At 44.0% G+C, this 20,861-nt stretch overlaps 1 protein-coding gene across 3 annotated transcripts in view; it reads left to right on the top strand.

The window, feature by feature from the left end:
• Positions 1-3,684: 3,684 nt before the first annotated feature.
• Positions 3,685-20,861, top strand: part of LOC100755796 (solute carrier family 22 member 5) — a 31,399-nt gene continuing 14,222 nt past the window's right edge. For 2 of the 3 annotated variants that reach the window (XM_027427523.2, XM_027427522.2), the window contains exons 1-2: positions 3,685-4,327; positions 12,405-12,508. In XM_027427523.2, coding sequence (XP_027283324.1) covers positions 3,935-4,327; positions 12,405-12,508 — 497 coding nt within the window. In that variant the 5' untranslated portion in view covers positions 3,685-3,934. Of the gene's footprint in view, positions 4,328-12,404; positions 12,509-20,861 lie in introns of those variants that run through there. The other variant, XM_035447807.1, reaches the window with a different exon arrangement.

Genomic DNA, 20,861 nt, shown 5'->3' with positions numbered 1-20,861 from the left:
TTGATTGTCCTATCTAACTTTATCTTGCCTTGCTATAGGTCTTATAGCTTCTTTGTTAACCAGTGAGAGTAATACATATTCACGGGATTATTCCACAGCAGGCCTCATATGTATGATCCGCTTGCCTCTGTTCCAAATGCTAGGATTATACATGTGCTACAACACCCGACTCAGTGTAGTTTTATTTTACAAATTGATGTGTTATGGAAATGTTTACTGTGGTGGTTTGAATAGGTATGGCCCCCATAGACTCCTGTGTTTGGATATTTGGCCCATAGGGAGTGGCACTTGGAGTAGGAGGTGTGGCCTTGTTGGAGTAGGTATAGCCTTGTTAGAGGAACTGTGTCGCTGTGGAGGTGGGCTTTGACACATATTCTCATATTCTTACACTATGCTCAGTATGACATGTAGACTCCTTTCTGTTGCCTGCAGATGAAGTTGTAGAACTTGAAGCTCCTTCTGCAGCAGCACCATGTCTGGCTGCATGCTGCCATGATGATAATGGACTAAACCTCTGAAACTATAAGCCAGCCCCAATTAAGTGTTTTCCTTTTATAAGAGTTGCCGTGGTCATGGTGTCTCTTCACAGCAATAGAAACCCTGACTAAGACATTTATATTTCCTTGTCTAAGAACTTGCAACAATGCTAGATTCCCTTCTGTATTTTTTTTTTCAGTTTAGGACATAGCCTGTATTAAATACTATGATGATTGTATTGTTTTAAAACAGACTAGTATGCATAGGCCCTAGGTTCAATCCCTGAAACCACAAAAACAGATAAATAAAATAAAAAATAAAAACAGGAGAAAACACAAAAAACTTTAAAAGGCATTTTCACAAAATAGGATATCTTGTAATGTTTAAATTATTAATAGCAGCCAAAATTCTTAAAGGCCTTAAAATAATACAACCCAGTGAGGTAACCACTAACTAGATGTAGCTATTAAGTAAAGGTGTGCCTCACCAGACTCCATTGAAATATGCCTTAAGAACACACTGGACTCCTCAGACTTAGTATGAGAAATGTTATTAATGATTTTTTGTTTTGTTTTGTTTTTTCAAGACAGGGTTTCTCTGTGTAATGGTCCTGGCTGTCCTGGTACTCACTCTGTATACCAGGCTGGCCTCCAACTCACTGAGATCAACTTGCCTCTGCCTCTCAAGTGCTGGGATTAAAGGCATGCGCCACCCCTGCCTGGAGGGATTAATAAGAATCAAATACATTTATAGTTTCCATGTCAATTTTATGATGAAATAATAATAATGTTCCTGATACATCAGGTTAAATATTATTACAATTAATTCCATATTTTTTAAAGAAAAATTTCTCGTACAGTGGTGGAATCAAACTCAGGGCCTGGCATGTGCCAGGCAAGCACTCTCCCACTGAGTCACACCCCAGCTCTAAAATCTTTTAATTCGAGGCATTGCCAGATAGAACCAAGGATACCCACTTACAACACAATTTCCTATATCCCTTCAGGGGACTTGATTATAACTAGAATTGTTTCCTCTTTATCTAAAATTTGAGTTTAACCAGGTACATTTTTAGTTTACTAAATCTGGAAATTTTATTAATACGGTTAATTTTAATTGTGATGGTCAATGTTGTCAACCTTATAGCATCTGGAACCATCTTAGAGAGAAACCTCTAGGCATATCTGTGAGGAAGTTTCTAGACTGGGATAGTTGAAATGGGTAGACTAACCTTAACAGTGGGCAGCATCAGTTCCATGGCCTGGGGTCCAGGACTAAATAAAAAGGAAAAGGCCAGCTGAGTACCAGCATCTATCATTCCTGGCTTCCTGGTGAGGACAAATGATTAGCAGCTTCCTAGGCCTAGCATTATGCCTTCCCATAGTGGCTGACTCTACCCCAGAACCATGAGCCCAAATAAACCCTTTCTCCCTTAAGCTGGTTGTCTCCAGTATTTTGTCTCAGCAACATGAAATGTTACTAATACAGGGGCTACCAAAACTATTTTAATTATAATGTACACCTGCTGTGCGCATCTGTTGTCCCTGCCACTGTTGAGGAGGGTGTATCACTTGAGGTCAAAGCTGCTGATCAAGTCAGAGCCATATAGCAAAACCTATCTCTAAAAAATAAATATAAATAAAATTATGAATGGAACTTCTCATTTTATTAGGCAGTGTTGCTTTAAAATCACACAGATGTGGTTTTTTCAAAATACTGGGTTTCATGGTAAGGTTTTTTTTGTTGTTGATTTTTTATATAGATTTTTATTTAAATTAGAAGTAATCTTATTTTACATATCAATTCCAGTTCCCTCTCCCTCCCATCCTCTCATGCCCACCCATGGACCCTGCCCCATTCCACTCCTCATCCACTCCCCAGGGAGAGTGAGACCTTCCATGGGGGGGGGGGGCTCATCAAAGTCTGTCACATCATTTGGAGTAGGGCCCAGCACCACCACCACCACCACCCCCCCCCGCCCAGGTATTTAGGCTGAGAGAGTATCCCTCCATGGGGAATGGGTTCCCAAACTCCATTTGTGCACTAGGGATAAATACTGGTTCCACTGCCAGAGACTCCATTGTTTGAGATGAGTCTCACTATGTAGCCCTGGCTGGCCTAGAAAGGCATCTGCCTCAAGCCCTGGCAAATTTTTTGTTGTTGTTGTTGTCGTTTGAATTAATCAGCTCCTGAATTAACTGTAAAATTTACAAATCCTTAACCTTGAAGTTAATTTTCTACTATCCCTTTAATCAATTGAGAAACAACAAAATAACTTAAGAACATAAAACATAGAGTGGGAGTCTGGGAACTAAAATTCATTGCCTCCCTTCTCATGACCAGTCTCAGAATTCATCCTTTTTTAATATAAATACTACTATTATTTTGCTTATGTGTGTTTGCCTGAAAGTCTGTCCTGTATGCACCAAGGACATGCCTGTTGCCCATGTGAGCTGCCCTATGCATGTTGGGAAGAGAGCCCAGGTCGTCTGGAGAAACAATCTGGGCTCTCTGTCCCCCACCTTTCTCTGCGTAGCTCTGAATGTCCTGGAACTCACTCTGTAGGCCAGAGATCTACCTGCCTCTGTCTCGCAAGTACTGGGATTAAAGGTGTGTGCCACCATCGCTGGTTGCAAACTAGGCTCTGAAACACTATCTCTGCAGCCCCAAAAGATGCTGCTTTGTTGTTGTTGTTGTTGTTTTTCAGGAAAAACTGCGACAAAGGCTGCTGTCATTGAGACTCAGATGGCCACAATACCTTCTGACCCACAACAAAAGGTTGAGAGAGTAGGCTACTTCACCCTTAAAGTCTAAGCCTTTCTCCAGTGAATGCCCAGGTTGGCCTTGGACAAAAGGCTTTCAGAGTCACCCCTTCCCCAAAGGAACCCTAGGAATCTACTACTGGTCCTGACCTGAACAGACCCAATCCTGCTCCCCTTGAGCGGACCTACTCGGGGCATGGTCCACAGACGCCCTGCCCCAAGACCTGTAGCCACACAGTCTGGACGGAACTAGAAGACACTACTCCACCCAGGGCTGAAAGCGACAGACAAAGGGGCGGGGTCAGATTAGGTCACACCCCTCCCCGCCCTCCCAATTTGGAGCCAGGCTCAGCCCCGCCTTCCGCACCGCCCAGCCAGTTCTGAGTCCTTGCTCTGCTCCGCTTCAGGCGCACGCGCGACCGGCGCCCCAGCGCGTCACTCGGTTCCCTGCCCCGCCCCCGCCGCTCCATGCCTCAGAGCCCGGACGGCGGGGCGGGCCTTGCGGCCCAGGCCCAGGCCCAGAGCCCGCCCCGGCCTCAGGGCCCTATGTAAGGTTGGTAGTGGCCGAGTCTGAGGCTGAGGTGGGAACTCACAAGTCTGTTCCTTGGTCACTCGCAGACGCCTGCAGCGCCCAGTCTCCTGCGCCGCAGTGTCCCCAGATCCCCGGCCGGGCGCCGTGGGCAGCTGAGGACAGCATGCGGGACTACGACGAGGTGACCGCCTTCCTGGGCGAGTGGGGACCCTTCCAGCGCCTCATCTTCTTCCTACTCAGCGCCAGCATCATCCCCAATGGCTTCAATGGTATGTCAATCGTGTTTCTGGCGGGGACCCCGGAGCACCGTTGCCTTGTGCCTGACACCGTGAACCTGAGCAGCGCGTGGCGCAACCACAGTATCCCGTTGGAGACGAAGGACGGACTACAGGTGCCCCAGAGCTGCCGCCGCTACCGACTGGCCACCATCGCCAACTTCTCCGCTTTGGGGCTGGAACCGGGAGTGGATGTGGACCTAGAACAGCTGGAGCAGGAGAGCTGCCTGGATGGCTGGGAGTACAGCAAAGACGTCTTCCAGGCCACCATCGTGACCGAGGTAGGTGTCAGGCCCCTGTCAGCATCTGGTGACAACCGCGGGCGGCGGTTGTTGTCCTTAGTCCAACGCACAGGCTCCCTGGTGATGGGCATCCTCCAGTCAGGACTCCTAGGAGCATGAATCTGTGAGATGACTTCCAGCCACAGTATGTCCCTCAGAGTACAAGTGTCAGGCTGGCCATCTGTCCTTAGAGCCACAATGAAATGGAGTCCATTTCACTGCCCCTAAGATGCCCTGAGCCCCCGAATGATGTAATCCAGAGGAGCCAAGTTAGGACTTGGTCAAGAGAAGTGCCACCGGCTTAGCATTTATGTTCAGAAAGGAAATAATCCTAGCAGAACTTTTCTAAGTTAAGGAAACATGTGTCCCAAGCTCTCTTGCATTTCTCTAGTTACTCTTGCCTCCTTCACCTATCCTTACCCCAAATGAAGTCTCCTCATGCCCCATGAGAAATTGTTTTGTTTCACACTGGTGGATTCTTATTTCTTAAGGACCCCTGGGTCTGAAGATCTATTCAGGGTGACTTTATATGGAGTCTTTCCACAGCATTCTGAGACAAGATCACTGGAGAGGTTTAATTATGGCATATAATCTTCGTGCAGAGAGTGATGGAAACTGTATCCTCAGCCCCTTGTTCTTTCTTGGGTGACTTTGACCCCTTGCAGTCTCTCATCTGGAGATGGGACATGCTGTTTAATGGTGCATGTGGATGTGTTCTGGGGACTTAGGCACCAATTGTCATTTCCTGGACTCTCAGCAGTACTGAGTGTGCAGAACAATGAAAGAGCCTTATGTGACAGCATTGGGCAACAGGGACACCGAATGTCAGGGATAGGGACTGACCAGTTTGGCTTCCTAGAGGAGATAGCTTCTTGCTGAACCTAACCATTTGTTCCAGATCCAACAGCAAGAAATGGTTACAGAGGATGTCTAGAAAAGAACAATAGGGAGAGGCTAGGAGTCCTTGTTTGACATCCAAGCCTCCTGGAGGCAGAGACCAAGCTTCCATCCTTACAGGGCTCCACAGGCCCCGGGTATGTTGCTTCAGCTGGTTGTCATCCTTCAAGGGTAGAGTCCAAGAGCATCCCCAAACGAATCACTGCCTCTTTTCTTTTGATGTTTGAAGTTTGATGTCTCCAAGACCTATGCCTACCTACTACAGAAGTAAGTAGTAAGAGTGAAACCTGAGCTCCACTGGGGATTTTTAACCTAGTGACATTGCGCCAGGGCCAGGCATCACTAATTATGCTGGGCAGTGGTGGAACATACCCTTAATCCCAGTACTCCAGAGGCAGAGGTAGGCACATCTCTGAGCTCAAGGCCATCCTGGTCTACATAGTGAGTTCAAGACATCCAGGGCTACACAAAGAAAAAACAAAACAAAAAACCAGTACTGACTGAGTTAGTTATTGCTTTTGATCTTCGAGTCCCCAGAGAAGAGACTTTCAGTTGTTCCACATCCTGATCTCCAAACTCACAAGTGCTTGCAAGCAAGTGGGAACTATGACAGCAGAGGCTGTTGGGGTTGACGCACCAGTTCCTCAAATCTGTTTGTGGCTGCCCAAAGAAGAAGCAGCTGAAATTTGAAGCAGCTTACTGATGTCTCTTGAATTCTTACCCTGACCTTGAGGGTATTGTGTTTCCTTTAAGTCATTTGTCCCCACTCCCTGTCATCCTGCTTGCTGCCTGGGGTGGAAGCAGTACTGGTGAGCTCCCCAGAGGAAGGCTGAGCACCTAAAATCCAGATCCTTTTGACCTACCCCTGCTGCCAATGTCAGCGTGCCTTTTTTTTCCCAGTGGGTCTGGATGTTATTGAGCTGTCTTAGCAGTTTCATAAGAGCTATATGCCCTTTCACCTACTTACAGGTCAGCAGTCTTTGCAGGAGGTGAGTTTAATACTTTACTTAGCCCTTTTGTTTGGGGATATTGGAATGCCTGACTTGAAGTTCAAGGCTTGTCCTCTCAGATGAGCAGCCACTGTTGAAAGCTGCTGCATTAACATTCTGATGACTTTTTCCAAGACCTGTTTTCTTTCAACCCAACCCTGGCCTGCTAACCACTGAAGCTAGTCAGTCCCCTGCCTGCTTAATGTCTCTAAACTTGCCCTCTACCCCAAATAAAGGTAGAGGTCTTTTAAGTACACTGGTATTGAATTCTTCTTTCTTCTTCTTCTTCTTCTTCTTCTTCTTCTTCTTCTTCTTCTTCTTCTTCTTCTTCTTCTTCTTCTTCTTCTTCTTTCCCTTTCTAGTTAAATTACATACATAAAGTACTAAGCTTTGCAATAGATTCAGTTTCTGTGTCTCCCTGAATCTTGACAGGACTCTGAATGAGGGAGATTTTTTATTGGAATGGTGAGTGAATAAATTATGAGCCTTTCTAGAATGCTTAAGAACAAGTAGTCTGATAGACAAAAGAGAAACTTGAGGAGCCACAAGATTGGATGGAATATTTTAAGGGAAATGTGATTCTCCACCCCACTGACTGCAGCTTAGCTCTGTGTGTGTCTAAAACCAGGCAGTAGGGTTGGCCAAAAGAACGAGACCCTTTATATGAGGTCAGAGAGTTTTGTGAGCCCACATTTCAGGAAAGCTTGGTGAGCTACATGCTTGTAAACTGGCCCCTCTTCTTGCTCCTTGCTCATCTCTGGGACACTGGGAAACTCCTACTCACCATGCTATACTTCTGATCCAGGACTACTCCTTCCTCTGAGAACCTAGGTGATTTCTTAGGTTGCTGGGCCAACTGCTCTGTGTTTCACGGACACTCAGCCAAGCCTGCAGGCAGAAAATTTCTATGTAGCTTTTTGATGGCTATGAATTAGGGCTCCTTCAGCTGAAGTCTGGCATGGCTCTGCATTGTCCTACACCATACCTGTCTCTGCTTTCCATAAGTCTCTTGCCAAGGCATTGACAGGACTCCAACTTACTCTCTGTTGTACCAAACTAGATTTTCTAGTGGTCTTGTATCTTGCCTACATCATCTTAGAAAATGGGAATTCTTTCCCACTGTTATCCACAACTCACTAGATGAGAAGTCCTAGCACCCTAAGTGTTGGTGCTGGGTTGAGTCTGAAATATAGAGACCAAAGACCTCTGGATGAGCACAAAGTGCTCTTTACCAGGACCTCACTGCTATCTGTGCTGGCACCCCAACCCTGCCCCAAAGATTCACAGACCCTCATCTTTGCTTTTGTAGCTGAATGGCAAACCAAAGTAGCCACTTGCTGGCCCCTGACCCCTTGTCCATGCATAGCCATAGTAGACACAGCTGGCAGGAGCCATTGAACTGAGTCTCTCTCATACTCAGAACCATCACCCAGGATCAGAGTTTTTATAGTGACACAGCATCAGGAATCATAGAACAAAGAAAAGAATTTATTCTAAAAATCAAAGTGTGGAGTTTATCTAGACTTTGGGCAGATAGGTCCAATACCTTAAAGGAAATGATGGTGTTGAAGGGTGGTAGCTCTTTTATCCATTGACCCACTCAACCATGTATCATTTAGTTCTCAGGTCAGGCACTGTGGGCTTGATAGAGGTTGTTGTTGCAAATACTATTTCTCTTTTCCTGAGAGCCCTGAGGCAAGGATTCACTATTACTTTTTTTCCCAATTTTATTTTGTGAAATTGAGTGTTGTTAAGTTAACTAGATTGATCTCTAGTGATCTTCGTGCCTCAGATTCCTGATTGTTGGGACTACCAACTCTCACAACTAGGTGTCACCATTAATTGTGGAAAGTAGAACAAAATGTTTTAGGAATTAATGGCCTTCAGCAGGAAGTATGTTTGATCACTGATGCAGACACACTAGGTACATCTCAGGGAAAACTTTTGCCTCTTGGGCACAGATGGTATCTTTTCTCTCCCAGCTAGTTCATGGGTATAAGAACATTTAGTCCCAGGAGACTGTTCTCTCTCTCTCTCTCTCTCTCTCTCTCTCTCTCTCTCTCTCTCTCTCTCTCTCTTTCTCCCACCCCATTCTTCCCATAGCTGAAAGAAATGCTCATTACATTTGAGGTCAAGAGATGACCTTGTTTGGGCTGAGAGGTAACTCAATGTGTAAGAGTGCTTTCTGCACAAGCATAAAGAGGAGTGGAGCTAAAGAGATGTCTAAGTGGTAAAAAGCACTTTGTGCTCATCCAGAGGACCTGAGTTCAGCTTCTAGCACCCACAGACAATTCACAACCACTAGTTACTCTAGCTCCAGAGGATCCAACACCTTCTTCTGGTCTGCACAGGCAAGCATATACATGTGGCATACACTCACATAAAAAATTTAAAAAGTCATACATATTTTTTTTAATCTTTTTTAAAAGAGAGATAAAGAACTGGGTGTGGTGGGGCATACCTTTAATATCAGCACTCCAGGAGGAAGAGGCAGGTGGAGCTCTGAGTTCCAGACCAGCCTGGTCTCCAAAATGAGTTCCAGGACAGCCAGTGCTACACAGCAAAGCCCTGTCTCAAAAATAATGAGAGAGAGACAGAGAGAGACAGAGAGACAGAGGCAGTGGGGAAGTCAAGCAGGGCTATATTGTTTAGTGAGAGACCCCATCTCAAAAGAATAAAACAGGACACCCAACGTATTCCCCTAGTCTCCATGCCTATACATACATGCATACACATATACTATATGTGCATTAAATAGTAAATTAATGATATGGATATGATTCTTCCTCTTTTAAAGACGTTCAACAGTTTTTTAAGATCTACTTTTATATGTATAAATGTTTTGCATGCATATGTTTGTAGTACCACATGCATGTAATGTCTGTGGAGGCCCAAGGGGACATGGGATCCTGTGGAGAAAAGCTCATCAGTGATTGAGACATAAATGAGATGAAGAATCTAAGTGGACAGTTTGAAAAGCTTTGACACCTAACTTAATATACCCTTGAACCCATTACTACTAGAGAGGCACATTTCCGACTGGAAAGTAGTGGGGACCCCTGGTCACAGCTGTTCTAGATTCTCCAAGTCGAGGTCGCCTCTTCCAGTTCCCCATCTACGAAGCTTCATATATGGCCAGTGCCGCCCATCTACCTACCAAACATTGATGGTCTGGTCCCAGGTGCTTTAGTTATAGCTGAGTAGCCAGATGAGTCCAGGAGTACTAGGTTCATCTGTAAGCTCATCAAGCAGGGGTACTTAACCTTGACTATATCCTACCCCTCCAACAAGAATTCAGGCCGAGTCCAAGTGCCTATTGCACTGGATATCCTGGTTGATAGGTAAGTGAATAGGTGGGACTCAGCCTGTGCTTTTGAGAACTCTTGTCTTTCCTGACTTTACTCACAGGCTCCCTGTAGCCACTAGCAGACAAATGTTAATGTAAGCCAGGCCCTGAGAGGTATCAGGACCTGTCAGTGGTGGGTGACAGCATAGCTACTTCAGTGAGTTAGGCTCATGCCCAGACTAAGGGCAGGATAAGTCAAGCAGGAGGGGTGAAAGCCTGAAAGATGCTACCATGCCTGTCTATAGATAAATTTGACCTGTTTTTACATGGTGTCCAGTCTTGAAAGTATGTTTGGAAGACTTAGTGAGGGCCACAACTCTAGAACTCAGGTGTAGAATCCTGTGTACATTTTCCTTAGCCTCCACCTCCTCATTCTTCTTTTATAAAAAGACATGATGTAGCCCAGAGTAACCTTGATATTAACATGTAGCTGAGGATAACCTTGAACATTGATATTCTGATCCTTCTTCCCCCAAGAGCTGGGATTATGCACATGAACCACCATACATGCTTTGTACAGTACTGAGGAATGAAGCCAGGGCTTCATGTACTCTACCAACTCAGCTTTATCCCAGCCCTCTCAGTGGATTTCTTGTTAGCATGGACGTATCAGTCCTCAACCATCACAATGAGCATGTTGATAAAGAGCTTCCAGAAACTTACTCTCATTTCATCTTTGTTTTAGCAAAAGTAACACATTTTATCATATTTAAGAATGACAGTAGCCATAATTTAGTCTATGACACACAGCTACACAGAGGCTCAGAAGCTGCCTGCCATCACTGATTCCTTCAGCTTTATGACCCCAATCACTCCTACTTATTCTTTAGCAGTCATGTGTGGATGGTGGACACTATAGGAACATTTATCCACCCATCCGGATCTGGGTGCTGGCACCACCAGGGCAGGTGGAGCTCTGAGGAGAGAGAGCATGTTTGACTCCTGCTGATCGCTGCTTCCTCTTTGACTTGGTGATCAGATATCCACAATTATCCCCTGTGTTTGGGATCACCACCCCACTTACCTTATCCGAAAATGCATACTACTCAAAAGTAGAAGTAATAGTATGCCTGAGGTGGCAATGGAGGTTCTTTATGTCCAGACACTAGGGTACTCTCCACACCCAGGACTAGGTGACTGCACGAACCCAGGACAGCAGAGAGACCCAGTTATTTATTCCTCTTCCACCACCCTGGAAGACAGTAATTGTGGGAACAGGACATCCCTGTCTCTTTTGAGTACTGGGGAGGCAGCAGGCTCTGTGGAAGGCAGGCAATAGTCTGGTACCAAGAGAGGGAGGTCTAGGTTGCCATGAGGGGGGCTGCACTTGTAAGGTCTACAAAGGTTCCTATCACACATAGTCTCTGACCAAACAAAATCTTTCTGGGAAACACTAAAGTCCCTGCTTGGATTTTTTTTCCAGTCTACAGAACCATATTGGGGTAAGGCAGCTAAATGCCTTAGTGCCACTGTTTCCACATGTACCCCACTCCTCCTTGCACACCTCATTTCCTGGTTTTGGTAACTATAGATGGAACACATTTTTTTTAAAGATTTTTTTTTTTAGATTTTATTTATTTATTATGTATACGACATTCTGCTTCCATGTATATCTGCACACCAGAAGAGGGCACCAGGTCTCATAACAGATGGTTGTGAGCCACCATGTGCTTGCTGGGAATTGAACTCAGGACCTCTGGAAGAGCAGTCAGTGCTCTTAACCTCTGAGGCATCTCTCCAGCCCTATGGAACACATTTTTAGTCTAGGAACTCAAACAACAGCCTGTATCCAACCCTAGTCTCTGTTTTATAGACAAAGAAACTAAGGCACTGTTCAATATGATGGGCAGGGCCTTATGTGAGGTTGGAAAACTAGTTAACACTTGAGTAACAATTTGTCTTACTCAGTGTTCTGTTGCTGTACAGACACCATGACCATGGCAGCTCTTATAGAGGAAAGCATTTATTTGGGGCTTGCTTACAGTTTCAGAGATGTAGTCCACTGTTATCATGGCAGGGAGCATGGCGGCACACAGACATGGTGCTGGAGAAGTAGCTGAGAGTTCTACATCCAGATAGGCAGGCAACAGGAAGAAGACAGCCACAAGGCCTGGCTTGGGCTTTTGAAAACCTCAAAGCCCATCTCCAGTGCCACACTTCCTCCAACAAAGCCTTGACTCTTAATCCTTTTAAATTAGTGCCACTTTGTGGTGACCAAACATTCAAATCTATTAGCATATGGGCCCATTCTCATTCAAACCACCACACAGTTAAAACCAAATTTTCTTCCTAGTTTATGACTCCAAGGCATAACTGGGCTTCGTCCTGTTGATGTGTGGTATCCAATATTCCAGCTCAGGATATCACAGGGAATGAGGGGCCATTGGTCCTGGTGGAAACCCAAGCAGAGCCAAAGGAGCAGATCTAGACAGAACACCCTAAGGCCCTTTGGCCTCAATCTCCTGCTGGATGACACCCTCTGTTCCAGTGGCCTGAAGTGTTCTGAGCAAGGATGCCTTGCCTCTTCCACGGCCTTTGGCTCTGTCTGGATTCTTAGTAGTAAGAGCAACAGGCCTTGCTGACCAGAGGTCAGTGTCTGGGTAGAGTGCTGCTGCTTGCCCCTCTCCCCTCCTCAAAATGAAGCAAGACATGGGAGCCTGTGCTATGAAAGACAAGATAGTGAGGGAGAGGCTCCCTGCTCTCTCTGCATTGCTGCCCAAGTGCTTGTGTTAGTGAGTTCATGTTTCAGAACTTTAGAGGGATACAGGGTATGCCAATTCATTTAACAAGAAGCCTTAAGTTTCAGAAACGGAGTGAATGATGCATCCCTTTGCTCCTCCTACAGTGGGACCTGGTGTGTCAGAATGACTGGAAAGGCCCATTCACCATCTCCTTGTTTTTCGTTGGTGTGCTGATAGGCTCCTTCATTTCAGGACAGCTCTCAGACAGGTAAGATGTCTATCTCCTACAGTTGTACAACACCCAAGTATTGATCAAGGAGTATGTATCTGGAGTTAACTTCAACTGATGGTGTTCTCTTAGTACACAGACATCCATTTCAGAAGCAGCAGCAACTATGTCTAGCATAGATTTCCGTATCAAGTAAAATGGGCCAACAACCTCTCACATAAATTCCCAATTCTTGCTACGCAGAGAAACCTGAGCTATCTAGCCATGTGTACTCTTGATCCAATGACCAGTTACTTTGCCATGATTCACTTCTGCCCAAGTGTGGCCCCTTTCTCTGGGAGAATATAGTATTCTTCTATTCCTGAGAAAGGGAGAAAAGGGTTGACACTATACATGTGTAGATGCATTGTATTGTAGAGCACTTGGCAATATGATGGTAGCCACCTCTGTATTCTGAAGATAGGGTTCTCTCTGTGAGCAAGGTAAGAGAAGATTGAGATCTCACTGGTCAGTTAGAGGTGTGAGGAGCAGAACTCTGATGTTTTTTAGGTAAGTGGCCCTCCGGTTATGTCACTTACTGTATGACCAGAAGAATGAACATTATTTGTTACAAACATGGTATTTGTACAATTTTAAAACTTTTAGCTAAGATCTACTAATGGCTCAGAGAATCAAAAAACCCTTAAAATTAAAGTAGTGGGTGGTGGTGCACACCTCTAAGCCTAATATTCAGGTGGCTGAGACCACAGGATTGAGAGTTCAGGGCCATCATTGGGCTACTTAGAGAGATCCTCCCCCAGCCAACCAAAAGTAACAACTCATGAAATTATATGCAAATGATAGAGGTTATATGTGAGGGTTTGTTGTTTTTAATTGTTATTTTCATCAAGATCAGTAGCTTTTGAGAAGTTCTCAGAAGGGTCTATTATGTTGTGTCACTTTATTTAGATCTTTGGAATCTGTCACAGATACCCGAGGTCAGAAGAGTGGCCTTTAGCAGATTGTTGGCCATGGTGGCTCTGATGGAATACTTTTTGACCCAATAGAGCAATGTTTCTCAACCTATGGGTAGAAACCTCTTTGAGTGTCAAACAACCCTTTCACAAAGGTCACATATCAGATATCCAGCATATGAGATATTTACATTATGATTCATAACAGCAACAAAATTACAATTATGAAGTAGCAACAAAAATAATTTTATGGTTGGGGCCACCACAATGTGAAGAACTGTATTGAAGGGTCACAGCATTAGGAAGGTTGAAAACCACTAAAATAGAGGGTGCTGTAGATCCTCCTGGCTAGCAAGGAGGCTCATAGAGAAGTCCAGACTGAGTAAAAATGTCACCCTCTCTGGGGAGCAAGCTACCTTATAATTTCACATACACCCAGGATAATATGACTGCATGTTTAAATATTTGGATCATCTCAAATCATTACTCAATCTTTTCTTTTTTTTTTTTTTTTTTTTTTGATAGGGTTTCTCTGTGTAGCCCTGGTTGTCCTGGAACTTGCTCTGTTCCACAGAGATCTGCCTGCCTCTGCCTCTGCCTCTGCCTCCTAAGAGCTGGGATCAAAGGTGTGTGCCACCTCTGCCCATCATAATTTTTGTTTGTTGTTTTATAGTTTTTTAATATTATTTTGTAAATGGGAGAGATTATGTGAGCAACAAAATGTATCTGCAAGTCAGGGGACTCTTTTACATTAGTTCCATGGATCCAATGAAGGTCATTAGCTTGCATAGCTAGCACTTCATCCACTGAGTCATCTTTCTGGCTCTTCTAATTTTCATTCATTCATTCATTCTTTGTTTATTCATTTATTGAGGCAAGGTCTTTCTTTCCATGGCTGACCTGGTGCTTGCTATGTAAACCAGGTCGACATTAAGCTTATAGCAGTCCCATCACTGCCTCACCTTCCTGATGCTAAAATTACAAGGATGTACCACCACTCTCAGCTAATGAAAACTTATATATGTGCATATATAGTTTAATTTTTCTGGAGTTGCCTAGTGATAAAAAGCAGAAATATTCCACAGTCACCAGGGTACATTAAAGAGGTCAGTAGGCTGTGACCATAGATTGCCAACTCTAGCAGAGCCTGAGGTACTCCCCTGTGGAGAATGATGCTTCTCTCTCTCTCTCTCTCTCTCTCTCTCTCTCTCTCTCTCTCTCTCTCTCAGTTGTTGTCGTTATTATTGCTGTTGTTGTTTTTGAGACAGGGTTTCTCCAGGCTGTCCTGGAACCTGCTCTGTAGACTAGGCTGACCTTGAACTCACAGAGATCTACCTGCTTCTCCCTCTCAAGTTCTGGGATTAAAGGCATACACCACTACCACCTGGCATACTTCTCTTAATTTTGTAACAAGCATCAATTCGTTGCTTTAATTAGTTTAGCAAACATGTAGTATGTAATGTGCACTAAACAAACACTGTTATAAGTACACTATACCTTAAACACCAAATAGATAACCATATCCTCACAACCCTCTGAAGCAGGAACTGTTATTCCCATTTTATAAGTGGGGAAAGTAAAACACAGTGGTAAAGTTATATGCCCTGGCTTACATAAGTGGCAAGTGGCTGCTCATATTGAGGTCTGGAGATCCTTGATCTTTTGGTTTGCTAGACTATGCCCACCCCTCAAAAACTTGCCTTTTGTCAAGGCAGATAGATGGATTTAACTTACTGGGGAAGTGATTGTTTTCCTTGGCCATGGGAAATAATACCAGAGAAGGACAAGGTTCTATGTGAGTGTCTGACAGGGGTCAGGAGAGGCTTTGCTGAGGAGCAAAGCATGAGCTGAGAGTTGAAAGATGAGTAGAAATTTGCTGTCAAAAGTTGTGGGTGGATGAACAGATTCTGGGCAGGAAAAACAGCCATGTGTTAAAAGTCTAGACAGAGGCTTTGTAATAGAAAAAGTCTGCTGTGGTTGAGATCTGGAGAGTGGAGTGGAGACTAGGTCCAATAGGCAGGCAGAGGCCTGAGCAGATGGGCAATCCGAATTTAGCTCAGACCACAGTGAGGTGTTTGGGCTCAGGCACCGAGCAATGAGGAGCCTTAAGAGTTTTTGTTTTGGTTTGGTTTGGTTTTTAACTTGAGTGTGACTATAGACAGGCATTTTGAAAGGGAATTCGATAGACTTGTAGAGAAGGAAGAAAAACAAGAGAGATCTTAAAAGGACCAATTAAAAGATTTCTAGTGATCCACACAAAGGATGATAGGGGCGGAGCATAGGACCAAGGCTGGAGAGATGAGGAGGCCTTGCTGACTGTCGAATATGGGGAATGAGAAAGAGGTCTCTGGCCTTCATAACAAAGTAAGAGATCATACCCTTTTCTAAGACAGAGAATCACATTTGCAGAGGAGACATTGAATACAATTGGAAGGTATTGAATTTGGGGTGATTATGAGACCCCTAATTGGAGAGATTCAGTGTGCTGTTGGATGTGTAGCTACTCCAAGAAAGGGTCCCATAGGTGCAATGGCAGAGGAGGGGCAGGACCAGGCTGAGAGTCCTTTAGGTAGAAGTGAGAAACTCAAGGGTGGAATGCCAATGCTCTCAAAGGAATTGAGCTGATGTCAAAATCAAGGAGGAAGTGCTCCAAGTTGAGTGTAGAAACCACACTAGTTGTGTCCTAGGTTAAACAGACCTTTCTGAGCCATCTTAACAACCTGTGTACCATGCATGGAATACAATGATTATATCCAAGGAAAGGTGTTTAAGTTCCACACTAAAGGGTTTACTTCCAAAGAAAAAGTGGAAACAAAATTCATGAACTTACTAGGGATCATCTTCCTACAGAAGGGTGACAGGGTGTGTTGAAAGACCTTTTCTGAAATTTTTGAGGCAGGGAGCTAGTAATGTAGCCCAGTTGGTGAACTGTTAAGCTAGCATGCATGAAACCCTAGGTTTGATCTACATACTGAATAAACCAGGTATGGTGGAGCACCACTGTAATTCCAGCACTTAGAAGATGGAGGCAAGAAATTAGGAGTTTAAGGTCATATTCAGTTACATAGTGACTTAGAGGCCAACCTGGGATACATGACTCCTTTCTCTGGAGGGGGGCGGCTTTTGCACCTGAAATTTCTTTTAAGTAAGCTTACTCAGCCTGTAAATGAAAGCACTGACAGTGCTGTGTTCTGACTGCAGTCCTTGCCTGAAGCTCCCTGTGAGGTGGCCAGCTCTGCATCTCACTACTTCTGAGTATCAGGTTGATAACCAAACCAAATTGTGATCTCAATTGGTTGTATCAACACTAACTTTTTTTCATTTCATTTTGTTTTTGTTTTTTGAGATAGGGTTTCACTGTGTAGCCCTGGCTGTCCTGGAACTCGATCTGTAGACCAGGCTGACCTGGAACTCATAGAAATCCTCCTCCCTCTATCTCCCACATGCTGGGATTAAAAGTATGTGCCACAGCCCACAGACTGGGAAAAGATATTCACCAACCCCACATCTGACAGAGGGCTGATCTCCAAAATATACAAAGAACTCAAGAAGCTAGTCTCCAAAACACCAAACAATCCAATTAAAAAGTGGGATACAGAACTAAATAGACAATTCTTAATAGAGGAATATAAAATGGCTGAAAGACACATAAGAAAGTGTTCAACATCCTTAGCCATCAGGGAAATGCCAATCAAAACAACTCTGAGATACCAACTTACTCCTGTCAGAATGGCTAAAATCCAAAACACCAATGACAGTTTATGCTGGAGAGGATGTGGAGAAAGGGGAACACTTCTCCACTGCTGGTGGGAGTGCCAACTTGTACAGCCACTTTGGAAATCAGTATGGCGACTCCTCAAGAAAATGGGAATCAGTCTACCACAAGATCCAGCAATTTCACTCCTAGGCATATACCCAAAAGAAGCACATTTATACAAAAAGGACATCTGTTCAATGATGTTCATAGCAGCACTATTTGTAATAGCCAGAAACTGGAAGCAGCCTAGATGCCCCTCAACCGAAGAATGGATAGAGAAAATGTGGTACATTTACACAATGGAGTACTACTCAGCAGAAAAAAACAATGGAATCTTGAAATTTGCAGGAAAAATGGATGGAACTTGAAGAAACCATTCTGAGCGAGGTAACCCAATCACAAAAAGACAAACATGATACGTACTCACTCATATGTGGATTTTAGACATAGAGTAAGAGATTACCAGCCTACAATCCATACTGCCAGAGAAACTAGTAAACGAGGAGGACCCTAAGAGACAAACTTTGTCCCCTGGATAAGGGGAAAGGGTCACGATCCCCTGAGCAAATTGAGAGCATGGGAAGAGGGGGGAGGGAGCTACGAGAATGAGAAGGGAAGAAGAGGAAGGATGCAGAGGTCATGAGGGAGCAGAAAGGTTGAGTCAGGGGAAGAATAGAAGAAAGGATATGTGATAGGTAGGGTTTTAGTTGGGGGGGTGGTAGGGAGGAAGGGAGGGAGAAGGGAACTAGGATTGTCATGTAATTCAATCTTGTTTGTAATTCAAATAAAAAAATGATAAAAAAAAAAGTATGTGCCACCATTGCCTGGATCAACAGTGGGACAAATGTTGAACATTCTTCCTGGCATATTACTAAGTCTAAAGTTCAAGTCAATTAAAATAATCCTAAATTGCTATAGCCTTTTATGTGACATCAGGCCAGCTTTATGGATTATGAGAGACTCAACACTAGGAAGAAGTAGATTAATATTTTCTGGTTTTGTAAATGTGTATGTTTGCCATTTTGTTGACAGCCTTTAAAAGTGAGGTCTGTGGGTGGGAGAGATGGCTCTGAGTAAAGATACTTGCCAAGCTCAACCACCTGAGTTCTGTCATAGGGACCCACATGGTAGGAGAGAACCAACTCCAGTAAGTTGTCCTCAGACTACTACATGACTTCTGTAGTTCACATGACGCTACCCCCACCCCCACCCCATCCAAAAATATAATAAATTAAATAATAAATTTCAAAATGAGGTTTTCTAGTCTAATCATGTTTGTGTATGCCTATGATCCAGGCACTGGAGGCTAACAGGAGGCAATACATGATTTAAAAACAAACAACAAACAAAACCCAAAGAACAAAAACAAGTTTTTTTCTATACAACCTCCAGCTGCCAAAGAGTAGTGGCATGAATGGTTCCCTAGATCTCTATCACCCTGAGCAGCCTTTGGAAGGAAAGGGGGTAGAGTTTGCACTAGGCTGCCTCGTACTATAGCATGCATGTAATGTAAGCTTACAATGTAAGCAAAGGAGAGTGTCCTTGACCAGAGTTTCTCAAGTTCATCCTTAATGACATTTTGAGCAGTATAATTTCATTGCTATGGGCATTTTAGAGTATTTAGCAATATCTCTGGCCTCGTCCAATAGATACAATTACACCCCAGCCTGGATTATGTTAATCCAATGATAAACTAACAACAAAAACTGTTCTACTGAGGAAAAATAGCAAACCCTCTTTCATATCCACAAAACTGTGTGCTTTTTTGGCTCAGTCCTTCCTCCAAAAGCTATTGCTTGGCAGCTAGTATCTGCCACTCAAGCTCTTTGTTCAGCAAACCCACACGCAGTCGTAGCCACAAGGCACACTTGAAATCTAACTCCACTCTCCACCTAATGCTTTTTCTTCACTAAGCAGGTGGCTCAAGGTGGCAGTTTCCATTACATCAATTCCTGGACTTCCTTCATAGCACCAATGAGAAATTAGGGAATGGAAAGTGTGTCATAGATTAATGGTCTCTCCCTCTAGACCAGTGGTTCTCAACATGTGGTTGCCACCTCTTTGGGGATCAAACAGTCATTTCACAGGAGTCACATATCAGATATCCTGCATATCAGATATTTAGATTATGATTCATAACATAACAAAATTACCATTATTAAATAGCAATGAAATAATTTTTTGGTTGGGAGTTACCACAACATGAAGAATTGTATTGGGTCTTAGCATTAGGAAGGTTGAGAACCACTACTCTAGACTGAATGCTTCCCCACTGCCAACAGTTACTTTTCCTTTTGACTTCATCAGTGCTCCATTGTCAGGGAGATCATCCCAGGATGCCCAATCCCTACCCTTAGAGTCTGAGTTCCTTTGTTGTGTCTCTGTGGACCTGGAGACCATTTCTTTTATGCACTTGTCTCAGTGTGTAATAGTGTGTCCAGTAGCATCGTTGATTAAAGTATAATTAATATCTCACCAACCAGACAGTAACTTCTTGAGGACAGGGGTGATTTTTTTTTAAAGCAGAAGTATTCCTAGTGCCTAATATAAGAGCACAAGCATTCATTTAATGTACACGATATGAGCCAGCTCAAACCAATCTCAGGCAGAATCTGCCACTTTCCCCCAGATTGACTTGTTCCTTCCTTTTGTGGCACTCACTTTAACAACAACAAACCAATGAAACGTCTGTTTTTAAAAATGAATACAGATACAGAAAGTACCATAGAATAAGTGTGTGGTGTGATGAATTATTTCAGGAAATAAGCTGCAAGGTTTTGCATTTGTAGTTCAAAGGTGGGGGAGGGACTGAGATGGATTGTTCTTTTGGGGTATTGGAGAAGAGCTCAGGCCCACATGCCCAGTGGCGGCCCCTTCTATTCTTTCAATAGCAAGGGGACTGGGAAGGAAATTGAAAAGTTTCCCTTTTAGGCCATGGTTGGCTGTTACTGGGAGTAATCAGAGAGTGATAAGTTCAGGTGATGGAAAAACATCTACCTTGATGGGTCATGTCTGGGGGAATCTTTAAGAATGGGGGGTTAAGAATCTAGAGAAACAAGTTTACTTTAGTTCTGGAAACCAAATTACTATAGATGCTGTCATTGTCACAGTTCAACAAAAATGGAGGTGGCCTGACAACAACCAGCAAGTCAAGCAATAGAACTTTGTTGCCTCAGAAGCCCATCCAGTGTTTGCCCCACCCAAGTTAGCACCCATGAGTAACCACTTCTAGGCCTGGAGAGACACTAAGCAGTGAATGCTCACTGCTCTTGCAGAGGCTCTGAGTTCCATTCCCAGTTCCCACATTAAGCAGCTCCCAGCTGTCTCTAGCTCCAATGCCAACTGCAGAGGATCTCATGCCATTTTCTGGTTTCTATGAGCACCTGTACTCGCACATGTATGTATCCCCTAGCCCCACAAACACATGCACATTATTCAAAACAATATTCTTTACAAAAAACCTTTATTGAATAAAGTAATAGAAGAACTAGTTCCATGCCAGTGTCATCAAGGGGTAATCCCAGAGCAACAGACCCTAAAGCCTAAAACTGCCCCAGATCCCAAACAAAAGTTTAGAATTCTGAATTCTGAACTGGGGAGATAACACAGTCAGTAAAGGGCCTGCCCCACAACCATGAAGTTCCGAGTTCAGTCTCCAGCGTCTTTGTAAACAGATGGGTTG

Source organism: Cricetulus griseus, chromosome 7 (genome assembly GCF_003668045.3).
Source record: "Cricetulus griseus strain 17A/GY chromosome 7, alternate assembly CriGri-PICRH-1.0, whole genome shotgun sequence".
Lineage (NCBI taxonomy): Eukaryota > Metazoa > Chordata > Mammalia > Rodentia > Cricetidae > Cricetulus > Cricetulus griseus.
The sequence above is the reverse complement of the archived record's forward strand: the minus strand, read 5'-3'. Positions and strand labels throughout refer to the sequence as shown.